Source organism: Phocoena phocoena, chromosome 16, assembly GCF_963924675.1.
Source record: "Phocoena phocoena chromosome 16, mPhoPho1.1, whole genome shotgun sequence".
NCBI lineage: Eukaryota > Metazoa > Chordata > Mammalia > Artiodactyla > Phocoenidae > Phocoena > Phocoena phocoena.
Genome location: NC_089234.1, coordinates 81,494,853 through 81,513,902, shown reverse-complemented (window position 1 = coordinate 81,513,902; position 19,050 = coordinate 81,494,853). Strand labels below are relative to the sequence as shown.

The following is a 19,050-nucleotide window of genomic DNA, read 5'->3' as shown; positions in this document are numbered from 1 at the left end:
AAAGACGACCTCCATCACGTGCCAACAACCTGTTTCCTGGAAATGACGTGAGAATGAAGGGTGGCACGTGATGCAGAAGTGTGGCTTCAGCAAGGGAAGCCTGGACAGCCGGAGCGTGGCGTTGAGGACTCCTGCCACGTGGGGCAGGTCTCCCCATGGGCACAGCCAGCATCCAGCACCATTATTGCTGAGGACAGCCACCCACTGAAAGGAGCCCTGTGCATTTCTAAAAGGGAGGGGATACAGGAGAGGAGATGGAAATCACTTTATGATTTTTGTGACAGGGTTGAGAAACATCTTTCTCTGAGGAGGGGGAAAAAATTGGGTGGAGTTAGAACAGAACTTTTATTTACAAGGTTTACTGAATTCCTAAGAGTTTTTTTAAAATTCCAAATGTAAAACTTCTGTTAATCAAATCGTTGAAAATAGCACAGGTATCTGGTCTTACCAAAACGGGAAAAATCTGGAAAGCTGGACAAGGCAAAATTTACCAGTTTCCAAACGGTTAAGAAAAGAGTGTACAGAAACTATCAAAAGACACAGGGGAACGCTGCCCTTCTTCTCCTTCGCCACACCACTTTGGAAAACATTTTGGGATTATTGGTTTGTTTTGCCTAACACATTTTACCAATTGTCCAGAAAATCAAATCCTGTCTTCAAGATGACATTACTTGAGCTGACCTGTAGAAGGGACAAAAACACCAAAATAAGGCATGAGACTAAGTTAGCATAAGCTAAAAACAGCACCTCATTTAAAATGACCCAAATGAAATAGTCTGCTCCCGTCTCAGAGGCTCCCTGACCTCAATTTGCCTCAGTGCTGGGAACCAGAAAGTTAAATAAAGCTCAGTGCAAGCCACACTCCGCCAGGATCCAACACGTACCCCGCTCCGTCCCCAGGCATGTCCGAGGGCAGCCTGCGGAACCTACCCACAGAGAAAAGGAGAAGAACATAGCTTTTCTATGTTTGAATGATGGGCACGTTAAAATTTAGTCACTGTGGAGTGAGAGAACAAGTTACAAGTCTCATATGAGCCTAATATGAAACACACACACACACTGACAGACGAAACAAAATAAAATAAATTACCAAGTTGAGGGAGTGAAAAATATGGAGAAAGGATGTAAAGTTTATTCTTTTCAGATGATGTGGAAGGTTCTGGAGTGATCTTCCCTAACCCAGGGCCATTCTTCAGGTCACAGACTGCCCACTCACAAGACATGGGGTTGGTTTAAAGGGCCGTCTGTGAGCACAGGCCGCTAATTCAGACACATTTGCACAGGCTTCCGCCAGCCGCCTGAGGTGAGAGGCCCGTCTCCCGGGTCTAACACGAGTGCGTGTTTCCCCGGTGGCCGCAGTCTTCCCGAGCGAGGGAGCCTTGACCCTGTGCTCTCCACACACCGGCAAACAGAAGATGCTGACGCAGAGGCCACAGAGCTGAACGGCTCCCTCTGAAGCACGTCCCAGGCCCAGTTTTGCTGCCTCTCAGGTTGAGCCAGAGCCCGAAAAGCCAAAGGCGTTCAGGCACACGTTCCTTTTTCTGGGTTCCTACCAGTGTCTTACGTGCAGCCGCACTTCACGCTGTGCTGTGCACCCATAAATCTGTTCTTTCAAAGGGTTTCAGGTGCTCTGTCCTACTCACAGCCCCCAACCCCACACACACGCTTTCCCGCGTCTCGTTACGATGAAGACCCTCACGTAGCTTATATAGATGCTTCCTTTGGAGGAAGTAGACCCCACTGTGGAGTGTCGGAGAGAGAACGCCAGGCAGGAAGATTAGGGCGGAGATGGAGCCGGGCACCAGAGGCGGCAAGGGAGGGGCCCAAAGTGCCGGCCTAAGACGGCGGGAGACCCTGAAAGGAGGGACAGGCTGGACGATGGAAGGCAGAGGGCCTCCCGTCCCAGGGCTCCCCTTCTTCGGGAGGACAACTGACTAGGTAGGTCATCTGCCTAGAGAAGCGTGGACATGCCTGGAACCCCAATCCAGGAAACACCCAGAGGATGACCACAGCTCAACAACAAAACCCACAGCCAGGGGCTGCCCTGCTGGCGCAGTGGTTAAGAACCCGCCTGCCACTGCAGGGGACACGGGTTTGATCCCTGGCCCGGGAGGATCCCACATGCCACAGAGCAACTAAGCCCATGCACCGCAACTACTGGGCCTGCGCTCTAGAGCCCACGAGCCACAACTACTGGGCCTGCACTCTAGAGCCCACGAGCCACAACTACTGAGCCTGCCCTCTAGAGCCCGCGAGCAACAGCTACTGAAGCCCTTGAGCCTAGAGCCTGTGCCCCACAACAAGAGAAGCCACCGCAATGAGAAGCCCACGCACCGCAACAAAGAGTAGCCCCCGCTCCCCGCAACTAGAGAAAGCCCGCGCGCAGCAACGAAGACCCAATGCAGCCAAAAATAAATAAAATAAATAAATTTATTAAAAACAAAACAAAACACAGCCTCCCTCTGATATACACCTACCTATTTATTTATTTATTTTGGTTTTGGGTGACCCTTAACCAAACATTTTCTCTTCCCTTTGCTGAGTTTTCTCAAGCAATGCAGAACAGCTGGTAAAGACAACAGTTGGTGCTCCACAAAACTGGGAAAGCATGGAGAAGCCACCCACGCTGCCTATTCTCCTGTAGGGCCCTTTCTTCACGACACACGGCACTGCAGTGAACCTCTCACATCTTTCTCTTCCTTTCCCTCTGTTCCCAGAAAGAAGTCCTTTCTTTAGGACTCCTCCCTGGACACCTAACCCTGTTTTGCGTGGAAACGAGAAGCAGCCCATCATTCCTGAAGCAAGTCTCCCGTGGTCCCCAAACAAGCATGGCTGCTCTCCTGGCAGAGGCTTGGGGTCCCAGCCACTTCCCCCATGTCCCTCGGGACATCTGCGGGTCCCTTCCTCACCGACACTGCAGCCCAGCCTCCCAGGCCCCTGCGTGGAGCCGTGGAGCCGGCATCCAAAACCCACCCACACTGCCGCCTTCCCCCTCGAGTCCTCTGCTCACTGCCCCCTGCGTCCCTTCCGTACCTGCCCTCACACAACTGGGGAAGGGTGGTGGGCATCTGGGACACAACCACGGAACAGGCAAACAGGTCACGGCACCAGACGGCTTCACGGAATACGTCTCCTGCCTACGTGTTGGTCGCCAAGCTGAGGGACAACCCAGCAGACCTGAACCCAGAAGTCCGCCGAGGGATGGCAGAGGAAGGGGAAAATGGGGGCATCTGTGGTCCGCCCACCCACGTGAGGTGGCCCTGCTCACTCGGGAGGAAGGAGCCCCTGGCCTGAAGCAAGGTACCCACCTGTACAGGCACGGGTTCCGAGAACAGAGCACCCTCCGTGTCCCCCACGGGCTCGGAGGCGGCGGCTTCGCTCAGCGGGCTGCCGCAGGCCTGGGCGGGCTGGGGTCTCTCTCGCTCCACGCTGATGCTGGGCAGGACCCACTGCTCCTGGCGCAGGCTGCTGGACTTTTCCACCTTGGCCTCCCTGGCCTTCGGGGCGGGCTCCTGCCGGTAACAGACAGGCAAGACCTTTTCCCCCTTCTCCATAGACTTGATCTGGCTGGGGGTCAGCGACTGGAACTCGGCCTCAGGGCCCTCCCCGCGGGACCGCTCTGCATTGATCTTCCAGAAGGACGCTTCCTCTTCCTTCCGGGTGGCAGGACCCAGAGCATCCAGGCTGGAGGACTTGCTGCCCTGGGAGGGTCGGAGGGCCTGCGCGCCCTGAGGAGCTTTGGACAGCGGCCTGGGCTCGGTGGAAGTGCTGCAGCTCGGCTCTTGGATGGACAAGAAGGACACGCTGAACTCCATCTGACTCTAGCGGGATGCGGGGAGGGAGGGAAAGAAGAGAGCGACACATGCGGTCAACGGGACAGGTGTGCCGGCCCACACGTCCCCCCAGTAGCAACAGCGCCGCCTGCTGTCCATTTGCTGGCACTGCCTGTCCGCCATCACAGCCCTGAAACGCGGCACAAGCTTTGAGAGCCGTCACACCCTGTCACACTGGAGGCTACGAACAGCTCGGACTCCTGAACCTGACTGGCGACTAAGGCCTCTGCTTGGTGGGCAGATCACCCACCCGCCTCTTCAGGAGGGACTCCCGCCTCTTCCTGAGGAGGGTGACTGCCCCCCTGGGGGTGACAAGGAAGGGTGCACAGCCAGCACGACAGCACTGCAGTGAGGGTCAAAACCCAGAACCAAGTCCCCACCTCACGGGCCTCTGCCTTCCTGACCGATGGCAGCCAGCAAGGGTGAAGGAAAAACCAGCAGCCAGACCCTGCTTCCCTGGACTAAACCAAGAAAGTCAAGGGCAGGCCTGTGTGCGGCTGCAAAGATGTGATCCCCCTCCCACGCCTCCATCCCACACTCCGCCTGCACGCCCGCTACACACTGCATGTTTGTGTGCCCCAAATTCACATGTTGAAGGTCGAACTCCCGAAGTTAGTATTTGAAGGCAGGGCCTTCAGGAGGTTTAGGTGAGGTCATGAGGGTGGAGCCCCCAGGACAGGATTAGTGCCCCGAGAGATGCTCTCTTTCTGCACCATGTAAGGACACTGAGAAGGCAGCTGTCTGCAAATCAGGAAGAGGGTCTCCCCAGGACCAACCCTGCTGGCACCGTGATCCCGGACTCCCAGCCCCAGAACTGTGAGAAGCAGACGTCTGTTACTGGATGCCCCCAGTCTGCGGTATCTGTCACAGCTGCCCGAGCTGACAAGACAGTCTTCCTCTCCCGTGATCTCCTCGGTGCCACCCTGCTGCTCTCAGCTGGTCCTGGCCCTGTGAGGTGGGGAACCCCCGAGGGCAGGACAGGGTCCACACCCCACATCCAAGTGCCCCAGAAACACTTTCCTTGATCTGATGCTGCTAACCACTGTGACCTCTAAAAGTGGTAGGGCTGAGCTGTTCTGACCAACAAAGCACTGAGCGGAAACCTAACGCCTCCTTACGGTGGAGCACCCTGGAGGGTGGCGTCCCCAAGCCCTGCAGAGTGAACAGTCTGCTGCCTCGGGCGTCTCTCAAATTAAACCGGAACATTCTTCTCTTCCTCTCCACTTCCGCTCCCTCATACATCCCCTTCCTCTTCTTCTTTTAAAAATAAAAGTATTAAAACTACATACTGAAATTTGAGGAAGTAGAAAAAATCATTCATAACCTTTCCCTCTTCCCATAATCTCTATTAGCTTGTGTAGTTTCGTGTAATCTTTCTCAGATACGTATTTTATGACGTTGCAGTTCTGTTATGCATATAATTTTGGGTATCGTTTCTTCACTTAACCAGAAGCGTCATCAGTGGTGTTATGCTGTCTTTGTAATCATTAGTTTGAATGGGCACAAGATATTTCATTGAGTGGCTGTCCCACCATCTACTTTCCCATTTTCTTTTTATCAGTTTGCTGCTTTTAATTTCTGTTGTTATAACTGAGGCTGCCAGAACATCTTCATGTATACAGCTCTCCCCCATTTGGAGTTAATTTCTTCAGACAGATTTCCAGAAGTGAAGTAGCAAACTACAACAGGTTTAAACCTTTCTGTTATTGTGGTTTTGGGTGCATACCAAATCTGTTTGCCAGGGGCTGCCCTGATGTCTACTGCTGCCAGCTATATATCGGAGTAGCAACTGCAGCCACTGCTTCCGTGTTGTCACTGAGTATCATTTAAAACTGTGCTGACGTGGTTCTCTATTACTTTAATGCCTACGCCTTCACTTCTCTCTGGCTGAGACTTTTCCTAAAAGCCCAGATGCTGATGGCCACAGGTCTCTCCTCAAGATGATGCGGCCACAAGGAACTCCAGCTCCAAACACAAGCACAGGCTGCCTTGAAGCTCAGGGATATAAGAAATAGAACCCAAGGAAAAACAACAAAGCCCATTCAGAGCCTCATAGCATAGCACAGCAACAGGTGTGCAGAGGGCAAAGCGGAGAGAGACCTGCACAGAGGGTCTGTGCAGACCGGCACTCCCCAGCCTGAGGCGCTTGTCTGCTCCACTGCTGGAGCAGATGGGGGCTGGGTGCTGAGGCTCAGGCTTCTGGGGGGTCAGACCCTGGGGAGGGGGCTGGGCCTTCATCAGAAAACAAGACAAATCTCAAGTAAACAAACTAACTTATCACCTAAAAGGATTAGAAAAAGAAGAACAGAAACCTAAAGTCAGCAGAAGGAAGGAAATAATAAATATCAGGGAGGAAATAAATAAAACAGAGGTTAGGGGCTTCCCTGGTGGCGCAGTGGTTGAGAGTCCGCCTGCCGATGCAGGGGACACAGGTTCGTGCCCAGGTCCAGGAAGATCCCACATGCCGCAGAGCGGCTAGGCCCGTGAGACATAGCCGCTGAGCCTGCGTGTCTGGAGGCTGTGCTCCGCAACGGGAAGGGCCACAACAGTGAGAGGCCCGCATACCGGAAAAAAAAAAACAGAGGTTAAAAAAAACATAGAAAAAATTAACAAAACCAAGAGCTGGTCCTTTGAAAGGGTAAACAAGACTGACAAACCTCTAGCCAGGCTCACCAAGAAGAAAAGAGAAAGAACCCAAATAAAATAAGAAATGAAAAAGGAGAAATCTCAACTGTTACTGCAGAAATACAAAAAAACCATAAGAGAATACTATGAACAATTACATGCCAACAAATTTGACAACCTAGAAGAAATGGACAACTTTCTAGAAACTTACAGACCACCAAAATTGAATCAAGAAGAAATAGATAATTTGAACAGACTGATCACTAGAAGTGAAGTAGAATCTGTAATAAAAAAAATTCCTACAAACAAAAGTCCAGGACCAGATGGCTTCACAGGTGAATTCTACCAAACATACAGAGAAGAATTTATACTGATTCTTCTCAAACTCTTCCAAAAGACTGAAGAGGAGGGAACGCTCCCAAAGACATTCTATGAAGCCACCATCACCCGGATACCAAAACCAGACAAAGACACCACTAAAAAAGAAAATTACAGGACAATATATTTCATGAATATAGATGCAAAAATTCTCAACAAAATATTAGCAAACCAAATCCAACAACACATAAAAAAGATCACACACCTCAACCGAGTGGGATTCATCCCAGGTTCACAAGGATGGTTCAACATACGCAAATCAATCAACGCACACCACATTAACAAAAGAAAAGTCCAAAACCACATGATCATCTCAATAGATGCAGAAAAAGCATTTGACAAAATTCAACATTCATTCACGATTAAAAACTCTTACCAAAGTGGGAATAGAGGGAACATATCTCAACATAATAAAAGCTATTTATGACAAACCCACAGCCAATACAATACTCAACAGTGAAAAGCTGAAAGCCTTCCCACTAAAATCTGGAACAAGACAAGGATGTCCACTCTCTCCACTTCTCTTTAACATAGAATTGGAAGTCCTAGCCACAGCAATCAGACAAGAAAAAGAAATAAAAGGTATCCAAGTTGAAAGGGAAGAAGTAAAATTGTTACTATATGCAGATTACATGATACTATATATAGAAAACCCTAAGGACTCCACACAAAAACTACTAGATCTAATAAATGAATGCAGCAAAGTAGCAAGATACAAGATTAACGTTCAGAAATCAGTTGCATTCCTTGACACTAACAGTGAAATGTCAGAAAGGGAATGTAAAAACACCCAAACAAACAAAAAAAAAGCTTTTTAAAATTACACCAAAAAGAAAAAAAAAACCTAGGAATAAACCTGACCAAGGAGGTGATTTATACACTGAGAACTATAAAACATTAATAAAGGAAATAAAAGAGGATTCAAAGAAATGGAAATATATCCCATGCACTTGGACTGGAAGAATGAACATTGCTAAAATGGCAATACTACCCAAAGCAATTTACAGATTTAATGCAATCCCTATCAAATTACCCATGACATTTTTCACAGAACTAGAACAAATAACCCAAAAATGTATATGGAACCATAAAAGACGCAGAATTGCTAGAGCAATCCTGAGGAAAAAATAAAAAACAAAGCAGGAGGCATAACTCTCCTAGACTTCAGACAATACTACAAAGCTACAGTAATCAAAACCGTGTGGTATCACTACAAAAACAGGCATACGGATAAATGGAACAGAATAAAGAACCCAGAAATAAACCCACACACCTACAGTCAATTGATCTTCAACAAAGGAGGCAAGAATATAAAATGGGAAAAAGACAGTCTCTTCAGCAAGCGGTGTTGGGGAAGTTGGACAGCCGCATGTAAATCAATGACGTTCGAACACACCCTCACACCATACACAAAAATAAACTCAAAATGGCTTAAAGACTTAAACATAAGACAAGACACCATAAAACTCCTAGAAGAGAACACAGGCAAAACATTCTCTGACATAAATCGTACCAATGTTTCCTTAGGTTGGTCTCCCAAGGCAACAGAAATAAAAACAAAAGTAAACAAATGGGACCTAGTCAAACTTACAAGCTTTTGTGCAGCAAAGAAAGCCATAAAAGAAAACCCGAAAAGGCAACCTACAGACTGGGAGAAAATATTTGCAAATGATGCAGCCAACAAGGGCTTAATCTCCAAAATATATGTACAACTCAACAACAAAAAAACAAATAACCCAATCCAAAAATGGGCAGAAGACCCTAACAAACATTTCTCCAAAGAAGACATATAGGTGGCCAGTAGGCACATGAAAAGATGCTCAACATCACTAATTATTAGAGAAATGCAAATCAGAACTACAAAGTGGTACCACCTCACACCGGTCAGAATGGTCATCACTAAAAAGTCTACAAATAACAAATGCTGGAGACGATGTGGAGAAAAGGGAACCCTCCTACACTGTTGGTGAGAATGTAAGTTGGTCCAGCCACTATGGAAAACAGTATGGAGGTTCCTCAGAAAACTAAAAATAGAATTGCCATATGATCCAGCAATCCCACTCCTGGGAATATACCCGGACAAAACTATAATTCAGAAAGAAACATGCACCCGTATGTTCACAGCAGCACTGTTCACAACAGCCCAAACATGGAGACATGTTTAGGAAACAACCTAAATGTCCATTGACAGGTGAATGGATAAAGATGTGGTACATATAAACAATGGAATACTACTCAGCCATAAAAAAAGAATGAAAACATGCCATTTGCAGCAACATGGATGCAACTAGGGATTATTATACTAATGGAAGTAAGTCAGAAAGAGGAAGACAAATATCATATGATATCACTTATATGTGGAATCCAAAATGTGGCACAGATGAACCGATCTACAAAACAGAAACAGACTCACAGACGTAGAGGACAGACTTGTGGTTGCCAGTGGGGAGGGAGAGGGATAGACTGGGAGTTTGGGGTTAGCAGATGTAAACTATTACATACAGGATGGATAAGCAACAAGATCATACTGTAGAGCACAGGGAACTATATTGAATATCCTGTGATAAGCCATAATGGAAAAGAATATGAAACAAGAACGTCTGTACGTGTATAACTGAGTCACTGCTGTGTAGCAGAGAGCGGCACAACGTTGTAAATCAACTACACTTCAATAAAAAGAATTTTTTTTTAATCTAGACATTAAAAAAAAAACAAACCATCAAAGCTCAGGTGCTGGAGCTCAGAACAAATGCAGACTCTGAGCACATCCAGTGCACCAGGCACAGTTTTCTTTGTTGTTGGGCTTTTCTCCTAAAAAGTTTTTATTCTACAACGGAGAAAATGGAGGTCTGGAGCAAATGAGTGAATTGTCCTAGGTCACTAGTCCATTAAGAGCAGCTGGGATTTCAATCTGGAGCAAGTGATTCCGAGGCCTGCAGCTGTGCTGGGCATCACACCACATCTAAAAAGCCAGTGGCCGCCAGGGACGATGTCCATGTGAACAACAGCGATCCCCATACGTGGCAGGATTTCTGTATGTCAGTGACCTAATCTGATTTTTAAAGGGCTGTTTCTGAGTGAGTCATTCTCAATACTCTGCATATTTCCAAACTCCACAATAAAATACAAGGAGAATGTGGGCACAGAGATGATGAGTTCTTTAAATAAGCAAAGTGCTAGAAATAGCTTGGAAGTGGGGACTGAGCCTGAGAGAACAGAGTTGAGATAGATCGGGAAATTGCGGGGTAAAGAAAACACTTTGAGTGGTTCGTCAAACACTAGGCTCTTTTAGGATCAGCCATCTCTCCAGTGGGGAGAAGCTCCCGGAAAGCTGGGCTGAACATGAGTCTAGGCACAGGACCACACTGGGCCGAGCCAGGCATGCTGGGGAGAGAAGTCAGCCGCAGTGGTTCCAGGACTGCTTCAGGTCCTCGATCAGGGCACCGCGCAGCACTTAGCTGGCTGGAGTGACAACCTGCAACAGAACCACGGAGGCTTTCAGGGCTCCTTGGGCTACCGGAGCCCTCGTGAGAGCCCCTCAGGGAGGGTGACGTCTTGGTAGAAGAGAGGGCCAGGCTGACGGGGATGGCTACTTGGTTTGGGGCGCCCCGGGGTGAAAATGGGGAAAACAAGAACTTACAGAAGAAAAAACGTTCTAGTGTGTCAGCTTCTGAGCCTTTTTGCCCAGGCATTTGTTGTTTTCCATTCTGCAAATAAAATATGACTATAACCCCCTTTTAAGAAGCAGTCCTCCTTGATCAGCTGCACTGGAGGGTCTCTTTCTTTCCCGCTCCTCGCCCCAAAGGGCAAAGGTTTGCGGTTTGTGTTTAAAACACGTGCCTGTTGGGAAGGGGCGGGCAAAGAAAGAAGAAGAGGGGCAAAGGGTCCTTTTTCCTGACCAGAGTTCATCTTACTTGGCTCCAAGACCCCAGAACGCCAGCAAAACTGGACCAGGACATGGTGAAGAGGGGCTCCTGGTCATTTTCAAAGACGCGCTGTTGTCCAGGTCACACAGAAGTGGCACCTGCACTGCAGCTCCCTCTGTGCTTTAGGAGAGCTTTCATTGCTTTTTGCTCGGTGACTCCACCCTCCCTGGGCCGCCCCCTTCCCTCCCAGACCAGGGCTCAGCTGGCGCCTCTGCTTCCTCCCGTGCTTTCTCCCGGGAGGTGCCCTAAGCCCCAGGTCCCCTTCAGAGGCGTCTCCTGCTCACTGGCCCGAAGCCACAGCTACCTTCTTCCCCAAGCCAGCTCCTCTTGGTAAAGGGCAAACCCACCAATGACCCAGCCTGAGCCTGGACTCTTTTCTTCTCTAGTAAAATCGGAGTATTCTTACTCCCTGGGCTGTTGTTTTAGAACGAGGCCCGGCACATAGTAAGTGCTCACTCAGTAAACGCAGGCTACTGGGCTCTGCTCCTGTTCTGCTTGGTCAGAGGCATCTAAGCTTCCTGGGGGGTCAGCAGTACTCCCACTGGATCCCCTCCGGGCGCTGGCCCCTCCCTGCCTTCCTCTGGTCACTGGGGGCGTGGTGCCCATGGCTGGGACACGCGGGCCGTGTCTGCGTCTGGAAGTAAGCGCGACTCTGAAGCCCCATCCTGGCCCGGTGTCTGGCGTGGAATCAGCTGAGACACTCCCCACAGGGATGTACTGCAGCCACCGTGTTGCCCCTGGACCCCCCCACAGAGCCTGTGCTTCCGACAGGGTCTCTGACCTCACCTTCCCACGTGGCCCTGAGGCTATGCAAGGGGGCCCTCTGACACTGGAGCCGATCAGTGACCAGGGGAGGCCAGCCCTGCCTCGCGGACCTGACAGCCCAGCAGGGGGCTGCGTCTGGAGTCTGTGATGAACGCCAGCAAGTCAGGAAGTTCCCGTGCAATCTTCTGATTTCTGGGAAAAGTCCGTTTTTCCAGGTGTGGACAAAGCTCTCGGGAACCCGGTGCCCTGCGCCGAGCGGGGCCCAGTGACAGGAGGCTGCCCAGGAGGCTGCTCCAGGTGAAGAGCAGCCCCCAGCTCGCACAGCAAGCCGGAGGGGGACTCAAGCCCGCAGTCCTACACGAGATGGCTGAGACGGAACAGTGAGGGGCACTCAGGAAGCCCTCTCCCCTCCTCACAGCGATGCTGACGGCGCTTCCCTCTACGTCCCAGGCGCCCCGGCTGGAGCCCCAGGGCTACGCACTGAGCTGGGCCTGGGTGTCAGCCTCCCCATGTGGGAAACTGGGTCTTAGCTGGCCACGTCCGTTCTAAAAACAGAAAGCCCAAAACTGAGCCCAGTGTCTATTTTTACGTCCCACTCACTAGAGAGGAATGTGTAATATTTCAGTAAAGGAGGGTGCAGGCGACCAAAACTAACTGTTTGGCTTGGCGGCCTCTGGCGGGTCTGAATTGCTGAGATGAAGGCTGCAGAAACATTGTCAGAAGATACAATAGCTTTCTTTACTGGAGCAAATCCTAATAGATTCACAAACCATTTAACATTTACCCTCCTCCACCTCCCCCGCCAAAGGAGGAAAAGGAATAAGAAGAGGGGAAGATACGAAAAACTCTTAGAATCTAAAAATTAGTAGATGACAAGCCGGTGGGGAAGAGACAGCACGGCCTAGCCACTGAGACTGGGGGTGTCCGACCCTCCAGGCCAGCGGGGCAGGGGGCACAGGGTCTGGGGACCACCTGCCCCTAACCGCGAGGCCCCAGGGACTAGAGGACGCTCCTGTATTTTCACCAGGGAGCCGGGCAGACGATGGATAGGGCCCAGCTGTTGGGCCCCATGGCAACGAGCCTGGGGAAAACCCACCAGACACCCACCAGACAGTGGGTGTGCAGGAGTCTGCGGTTATAAGGCCACAAGGGAAGGACAGGAGCCTCTGCCCTCCAGGTGTCTGTCGTCTCGCAGGGACAAGACGCACCAACAAAGAGCATTAACGTGTGTCCGCCTAGCGCAGAGCTTCTCAGAGGGGACACAGAAGGGGGACAGCTGCAGACGCTGCGGCAAGGGGTGAAGCGCACGGCGCTGGGCTGGGACATCTAGCTCACACCCCCTCACTCTGGGCCTCTGTTTCCTCATCTGTCAAAGCGCGCATTGTGGGGATTAGCTGAGGAAATGCCCCCAAGGCGCTCAGCACAGATCGGGGCCCTGTGGGAGCTGCCCGGCTGTCACAATAACTGAGAGAAACGCAGGGACGGAATCTGCTCTGGGTCTGGGGGCAGGTGGGACCTGTACAGGCGGCTGGGGGCCAGGGGGCTGGGCAAGGCACTGAGGCAGATGAGGTCGGTACCATGGGGCAGGGCTGTGGGGCTGGAGAAGAGACCGGTGGGAAGGACCCTTGGGGCCACAGCAGCAGGCTGGGCCCTGGGCTGAGGAGCTGACAGGTCACTGCACCTCCAAGAGCCAGGAAAGGTCCAGAGCAGGGGGCCACGGGCCTGCTCTGGATCTCAGGAAGGTGAGCTGGAGACGGCACGGGGGAGGGGCAGGGGGAGGGGGAGGGAGGCTTCACTGCTGGGCAGAGACGGGGGTCTCCGTGAGGGTCCCCAAGCAGGAGCGATGCTGTGACGGGAGCATGGCGGGGCTCCACGGCCCCGCGTTTCTCAGAAACTTTGGGCTGGCGGTGAGGGGTGACAGCCAGGCAGAGCCATACCTGGGAACCCAGGGAACGCTCCATGTACGGACATCCCGACAGAACACCCTTCTGTCCCGCGTGGGCAAGAGATGCCTGTTAGCCACAGACAGACCCAAGCTCCAATCCCTCTTCCTCGATTCAACCCGCCTGCCCGTTACCGCCGCCCCTGAGCCCCGGCATCTGGCCCGCGGCGGGGGCGATGCTGACCTCCTGGGTGAGAGAATTTGACGTGCCTGCAGATCCCTGGTGTGGACCCCAGCCCGTGGAGACGCTCTGGCTCCCAGGCTTACTTCTCCTCCTGAGGAGCGGCTGAGAGGCCTCCCTACTCCAGGAGTGGTCTGTGTTGACCCTCGGAGATCAAGGAGCTGATCCCCACCCAGCTGACTTACGATCCCCAAAGAGGCAGCCGAACCTCAGGTGAAGGACTCGGGTAGACAGAAAGGGAAAATCCAGACTGCCTGGGGGGAGGCGAGCACGGTGGGCGTGGCGTCCCCAGAGTCCAGCCACCCGGCGCTAGGGCCTGACCCGACTCTGCAGGGGTCTCCTGTAAACCCCCCAGCCCAGAGGGGCGGCAGCGCGAAGCATCCTCTCCTCCCGATTCCCCTCTCTGGAGCATTCCAAGTGCTGAGTGTTTTCCCCGTGGAACCTCAGGACAGGAGAAAGGACTCCGCCGTGGGGCCCTGCAGGTGCCCTGGCCCCCAGCACACCTGCCAAGCTGATGGATGAGGGGAAAGATGATGACCAAGGGCACCTCACCCGACCGGGACGGGCACTTCTGCCTCGGAGCCTCCCTTCGGGAGCGACAGAGGCATGAGGCCTGGCCCGGCCTTCGCAGGAGGCGACTCAGGAGGGGAGGGCAGGCTGGAAGACCGAGCACGATCTGAGGAAACGGGCAGCGCTTGCCCAGCATCGAGGCCTCTCCTCGTCAGAGCCGCCTTTCAGGGACAGACAGCACCAGCTCGTCCACGCTCTGCAGGTCTCTGCAGGGGTCCTCGGCCACAGGCTGGCCCAAAGGAAGGAGCCCAGACAGAGATGCAGAGACTGGGAAGAAATCCCAAATCCCTGAGATTCTCGGCTCTGTGCTCAAGTCATCACCTGGGGTCTGGCCTCAGCTGATCGACTGGTGGCTGAGAAGTCAGAGCTGAGAAAGAGCTAGGCACTCAGTTGGCCATCCTTAAATGTCTACAGAAGTGGGGACCTCCCTGGTGGTCCAGCGGTTAAGACTCCGCACTTCCAGTGCAGGGGGCGCGGGTTCGATCCCTGGTCGGGGAACTAAGATCCCACGTGCCGCGCAGCACGGCCAAAAAAAAAAAAAAAAGTCTGCTGAAGTGAATAGCTGCAGAAGGCACGAGACCGTATCTACCAACGTGTATGTAAATATGCGTCATGTGAATGAAGGAAGATGACTGGAGGAAGGATCGTGTGGCTAAAGGGGTCCTCCTTGTGAGTTCCGCCCCAGGCGCCGTCATCCCCACGCTGGGATCTTTGCCGAGAGCAAGTGTTTACTCACCTTTGAGCCTTGAGCATAATGCCTGTCCCAGAGCGGAAGGATAATCAACGTCCGCCGGATTTTTTTTAAAAATCAGTGAATGATGTCATAGAGACAGGAAGTAGAAGGGTGGTTGCCAGGGGCTGGGGGAGGGGAAAGGGGGCTTCCGGCTTACAAGGAACAGAGTTGCAGTTAGGGAAGATGACAGAGTTCCAGAGATGGATGGTGGCGACAGCCGCACAGCAGTGTGAGTGCACTTAAGGCCACCGACCCGCACGCTTACAAACGGCTAAGACGGTACATTTTATGGGATGTGTATTTCACCACAATTTAAAATTCAAAAAAAAACGCCAGTGGATGATAGACAATCAAATGAAACGACCCGCCGTCGGGGCTGTCAGAGCGTGGAGTCTTTGATTTGAAATGGCACAAATTCTCTGCAACTGTCCATCAGCAGCTGCGATCCATGTTCTCACACCCCAAATCCGGGCTGGACTGTGCCTCCATTTGACCATTAGAACAAAGCAGAGGGGATACTTTGGTTCCCAAGCCTCAGCCTCGGAAGACCCTGTCGGCTTCCACTCTCACCCGAGGGAACTCTTCCACCAACACGTAGCTCGCTGGACACATGTGGCCCCAACCGGACACAGAAGAGAAGGTACCCTACAGCAACCAGCTCCCATCAGCCGTCAGATGACACATGAGCGGTCCCCGGCGAGGCCCACAGAAGAACAGCCTGGCTGAGCTCTGCCCAGACCACTGACCCCCAGAATCAAGAGCAAAGAAATGGCTGCTTCAAGCCGCGAAGGAGTGAGGTGCCTGCCATGCATCAGAGTCATCAAATGACAGAGTGTCCAGCCTTGCAGCTGGAGGTCAGGGCCACCCTGCCCTGGCTAACCCAGCTCCTGCATGCAGCTCTCCAAAGTTCTCATCTGTCTTTCAGTCCTAAGGAAGAGCGTGACAATGCAGAGAGGTGGGCACTCGCGCTTCAGCTGGGGAGAGGCGAGTGGTGGAACTCTGACTCTTGAAGACAGAGCAGGGTAAGGCCCTTTGCTCTCTGGAACGCTGTTTTGCCTCTACAAAGTTCTGACTTTAAATCACGTAAGTGTGATTTTGAGAGCTCAAATCAAAAGGTGAGGACACAGCCCACCTGTTCATGAAATAAGCTGGTTCTCTCATTGAAAGGGAATGTGAAATGAATTGGGAGATTAGGTTTGACATAAATACACCACCCTGTGTAAAACACATAGCTAGTGGGAACCTGCTGTATAGCACAGGAAGCTCAGCTCGTGCGTGCTCTGTGATGACCTAGATGGGTGGGATGGGGGGAGGGGCGTGGTGGGAGGGAGGTCCAAGAGGGAGGGGATACAGGTATACATACAGCTGGTTCACTTCATTGTACAGCAGAAACTAACACAACACTGTAACGTAACTATACTCCAACGGAAAAAAAAATGAAACAGAACTGAGCCACAAAGACTATACGTTTTACTAAAAAAAAAAAAACCAAATAAGTTAATTAAAATGAGCAACACATATTGACTTAACTTTATCAAGCCTTCTCAATTTATGCAGGCTCCTAAGGGACCTGGATGGTGTCTGTGGACAGTTAACACCAGCACGAGTGTGACCCGTGCTGGACTGGGTCAGCACACCTTGTTCTGGAGACCTTTTCCCGGCACCTGTTCCCACAATGAGCCTCATTCTCAGCAGCCGCCCCAGGTGCTGCCCCATCCTTGCCCCAGAATGTCATCTGCATCAAGGTAATAATAGATGAAACATCCCATCCCACAAACGGCTGACGCAGCGACATTTAACAAGGTAAATTCTCACGAGAGTAGATATCCTCGTGGGGGGCACGATGGACTTGGGGCTCGGGGCATTTTAACTAATTCGACTTCTCTGTCTTCATCACTGAGACATCATCAAACACAGGGCCCAGTCCAGTAACATCTGTGCTGCCTTCGGGGCCACCGTCCCCGAGGCTGTCCACTCCCCCCTGCAGACTGCCCATCTGCCTAGGGTTACAGTAAGGCCCCTACATAAGAACGAGTTGTATGTAGGTACCCAACTAACACAATGGGCTATCTAGTACTGTACTGTAACAGGTTTAAAATACCTTTCCCACAAATAACACATAAAAAACAAACAAAAAATAAAACATGTTTAGTCTTACAGTACAGTCCCTTGAAAAGGACAGTAGTCCAGGACAACAGCTGGCGTCCAGGGGCTGGCATCGAGTGAACAGGCAAGAAGAGGTACTGACTGGAGGAGGGAGAGGAGGTGGGAGACGGTAGAGCTAAAGGATCGCCAGCAATAGGAGACAGAGGAAGCTGCAGTTTCCCTCACACCTGACGTGGATGGTTCCCATCTTTGAAAGTTTGTAACTTGAAGGTTCCTACGTAGGGGACTTAACTGTAGTGCTTGTCAGTTACCCATCTGGGGAGCCCATATAAAAGGAATATTGACGGCCCTGGCTGAACGTCACTGTGGCGAGGTCCCTTCTAGCCACCTCCAACTCCCTTTGCCCTGTCACTGGACAAGGGATTTATGGGTGGGTCTCGGAGCTCAGAAGCTGCAATCCCAGGCTGCCCCTCACCCTCCCTGGCTGCCTCCCAGCCACCCTCGCTGGTTCAGCCACCCCTTAACCAGTGTCCAGATCCTGAAGGAGACTCCAATTCCAGGCACAACGTCGTCGCTCACCCTGCCCTCTGCGCAGACCTAGGTTATTAATCTGCCACAGAAATAAAGAAAATCACGCACGCAGGATGCAGGCATTTGCATCTTATTTTTAGTATGTTTAGGACCTGACGTTCTGGACCCCCAAAGGCAGGAGTCTGTGCTTGCGGGAGGAGCACGGCCATCTGCATTAATGCCACGTATTCGCAAAAGCCACCTCTCAACTCTCACGTAAGGGTCCCCTCGACTTTCACAGTCTTCCTCATCCTAGGGCGGCTCGCGTCACTTGGGGCAATCAATCAGCTAACCAACCGCGCCGCCTGTGGGCAACGCCGCCGGCTGCCCTCATCCATCTGAGCCCTCATCAAATCCTTCATTTTAAGACACAGACCCCTACCTGAGGGCCTCTCAGGTGGCTTGCAGAGCCCCCCCCCACTGCCGCATCCCGCTCTGACCCACCCTCCCTACAGCCCCCTGGACGCCGTTTCTACCAGGATGAGCAACTGTAGGGACAAGTGGAAAACCAAGAAACAAGCCCCTTCAAGTGTCAGGGCTTGAAAGCCCTGATCCAACCTCAAGCCTAAGCCCTATTGAAGGTACACAGCCGTCCTGGCCACCCCCATTAGGGAAAGGACCCTCCAACACACAGCAGAGGATGTTCTAGAATTCAGAGAATCCTGGTCTTTTTCCTTCTCTTCCTTGGGTTTGAGACACCTGCCTTTTGGTCATTTTGCGCTACTTATTAATGCACTTGTACTGGGACAACTAGGAAGAATGGGGAAATGGATAAACCCCGTTAAGCTTGATACTCTTAAGCAACTTTGGCAACAATAACACTAACAGCAAGAAACGAATGCCTGGGGACCAGCATCAGGCACCCGGGCTGGGTTGCACATCTGTATCCACCGGCTATTCCAGTTTCAAAGGGTACCAAGGGCACTCTTCCCCTCCTCCCTTCTTCCCTCAGGACTCTGCCTTTGAGGTGACTCTTGCAGGCAGTTCTGATGCATCTGCAGCCTTGTCTCCACATCCACCCACCTTCCTGTCTCGGCTGCCCTTCGCATTTCACTTTAATAAAAGCAGCTCTTAACCACCCCGTCCCCCCGCCAAGAAAAGCTTCCCTCAAAGCTTTGCCTTATGGAGCCCCCAACAAGGCACTGAGTGCTGGTGGGCAGAAGTGTGAGCCGAGAAAGCCCCCCGAGGGGCTGCCCCTGCTTTTCCCAGGACAGGGGCGCCGACCGTGCGCAGCGCGCCGACCGCCACGCTTCCATCCATCACCAAGCCCAACGCGGCGCAGGCCCCGCCCCTCCACCTCTCCTCTCCCACCGGCAGGGGGCGCATCACCCGCAGCCCGCGGCCGTCCGAGCCCACCAAGGGCTGAACGGAAAATACCTAAGGACTCCACGCTTTTTAAGAAGACAAACAAATCTAAATTT

At 52.0% G+C, this 19,050-nt stretch overlaps 1 protein-coding gene across 1 annotated transcript in view; it reads right to left on the bottom strand.

Annotated features, from left to right (window-relative positions):
* Nucleotides 1-624: 624 nt before the first annotated feature.
* The window catches only part of C16H1orf198 (chromosome 16 C1orf198 homolog), a 30,696-nt gene continuing 12,270 nt past the window's right edge, over nt 625-19,050 (bottom strand). The window contains exons 3-4 of the mRNA XM_065894868.1: nt 3,309-3,821; nt 625-681 (exon numbers count right to left, since the gene is read on the bottom strand). Coding sequence (XP_065750940.1) covers nt 625-681; nt 3,309-3,821 — 570 coding nt within the window. The remainder of the gene's footprint in view (nt 682-3,308; nt 3,822-19,050) is intronic.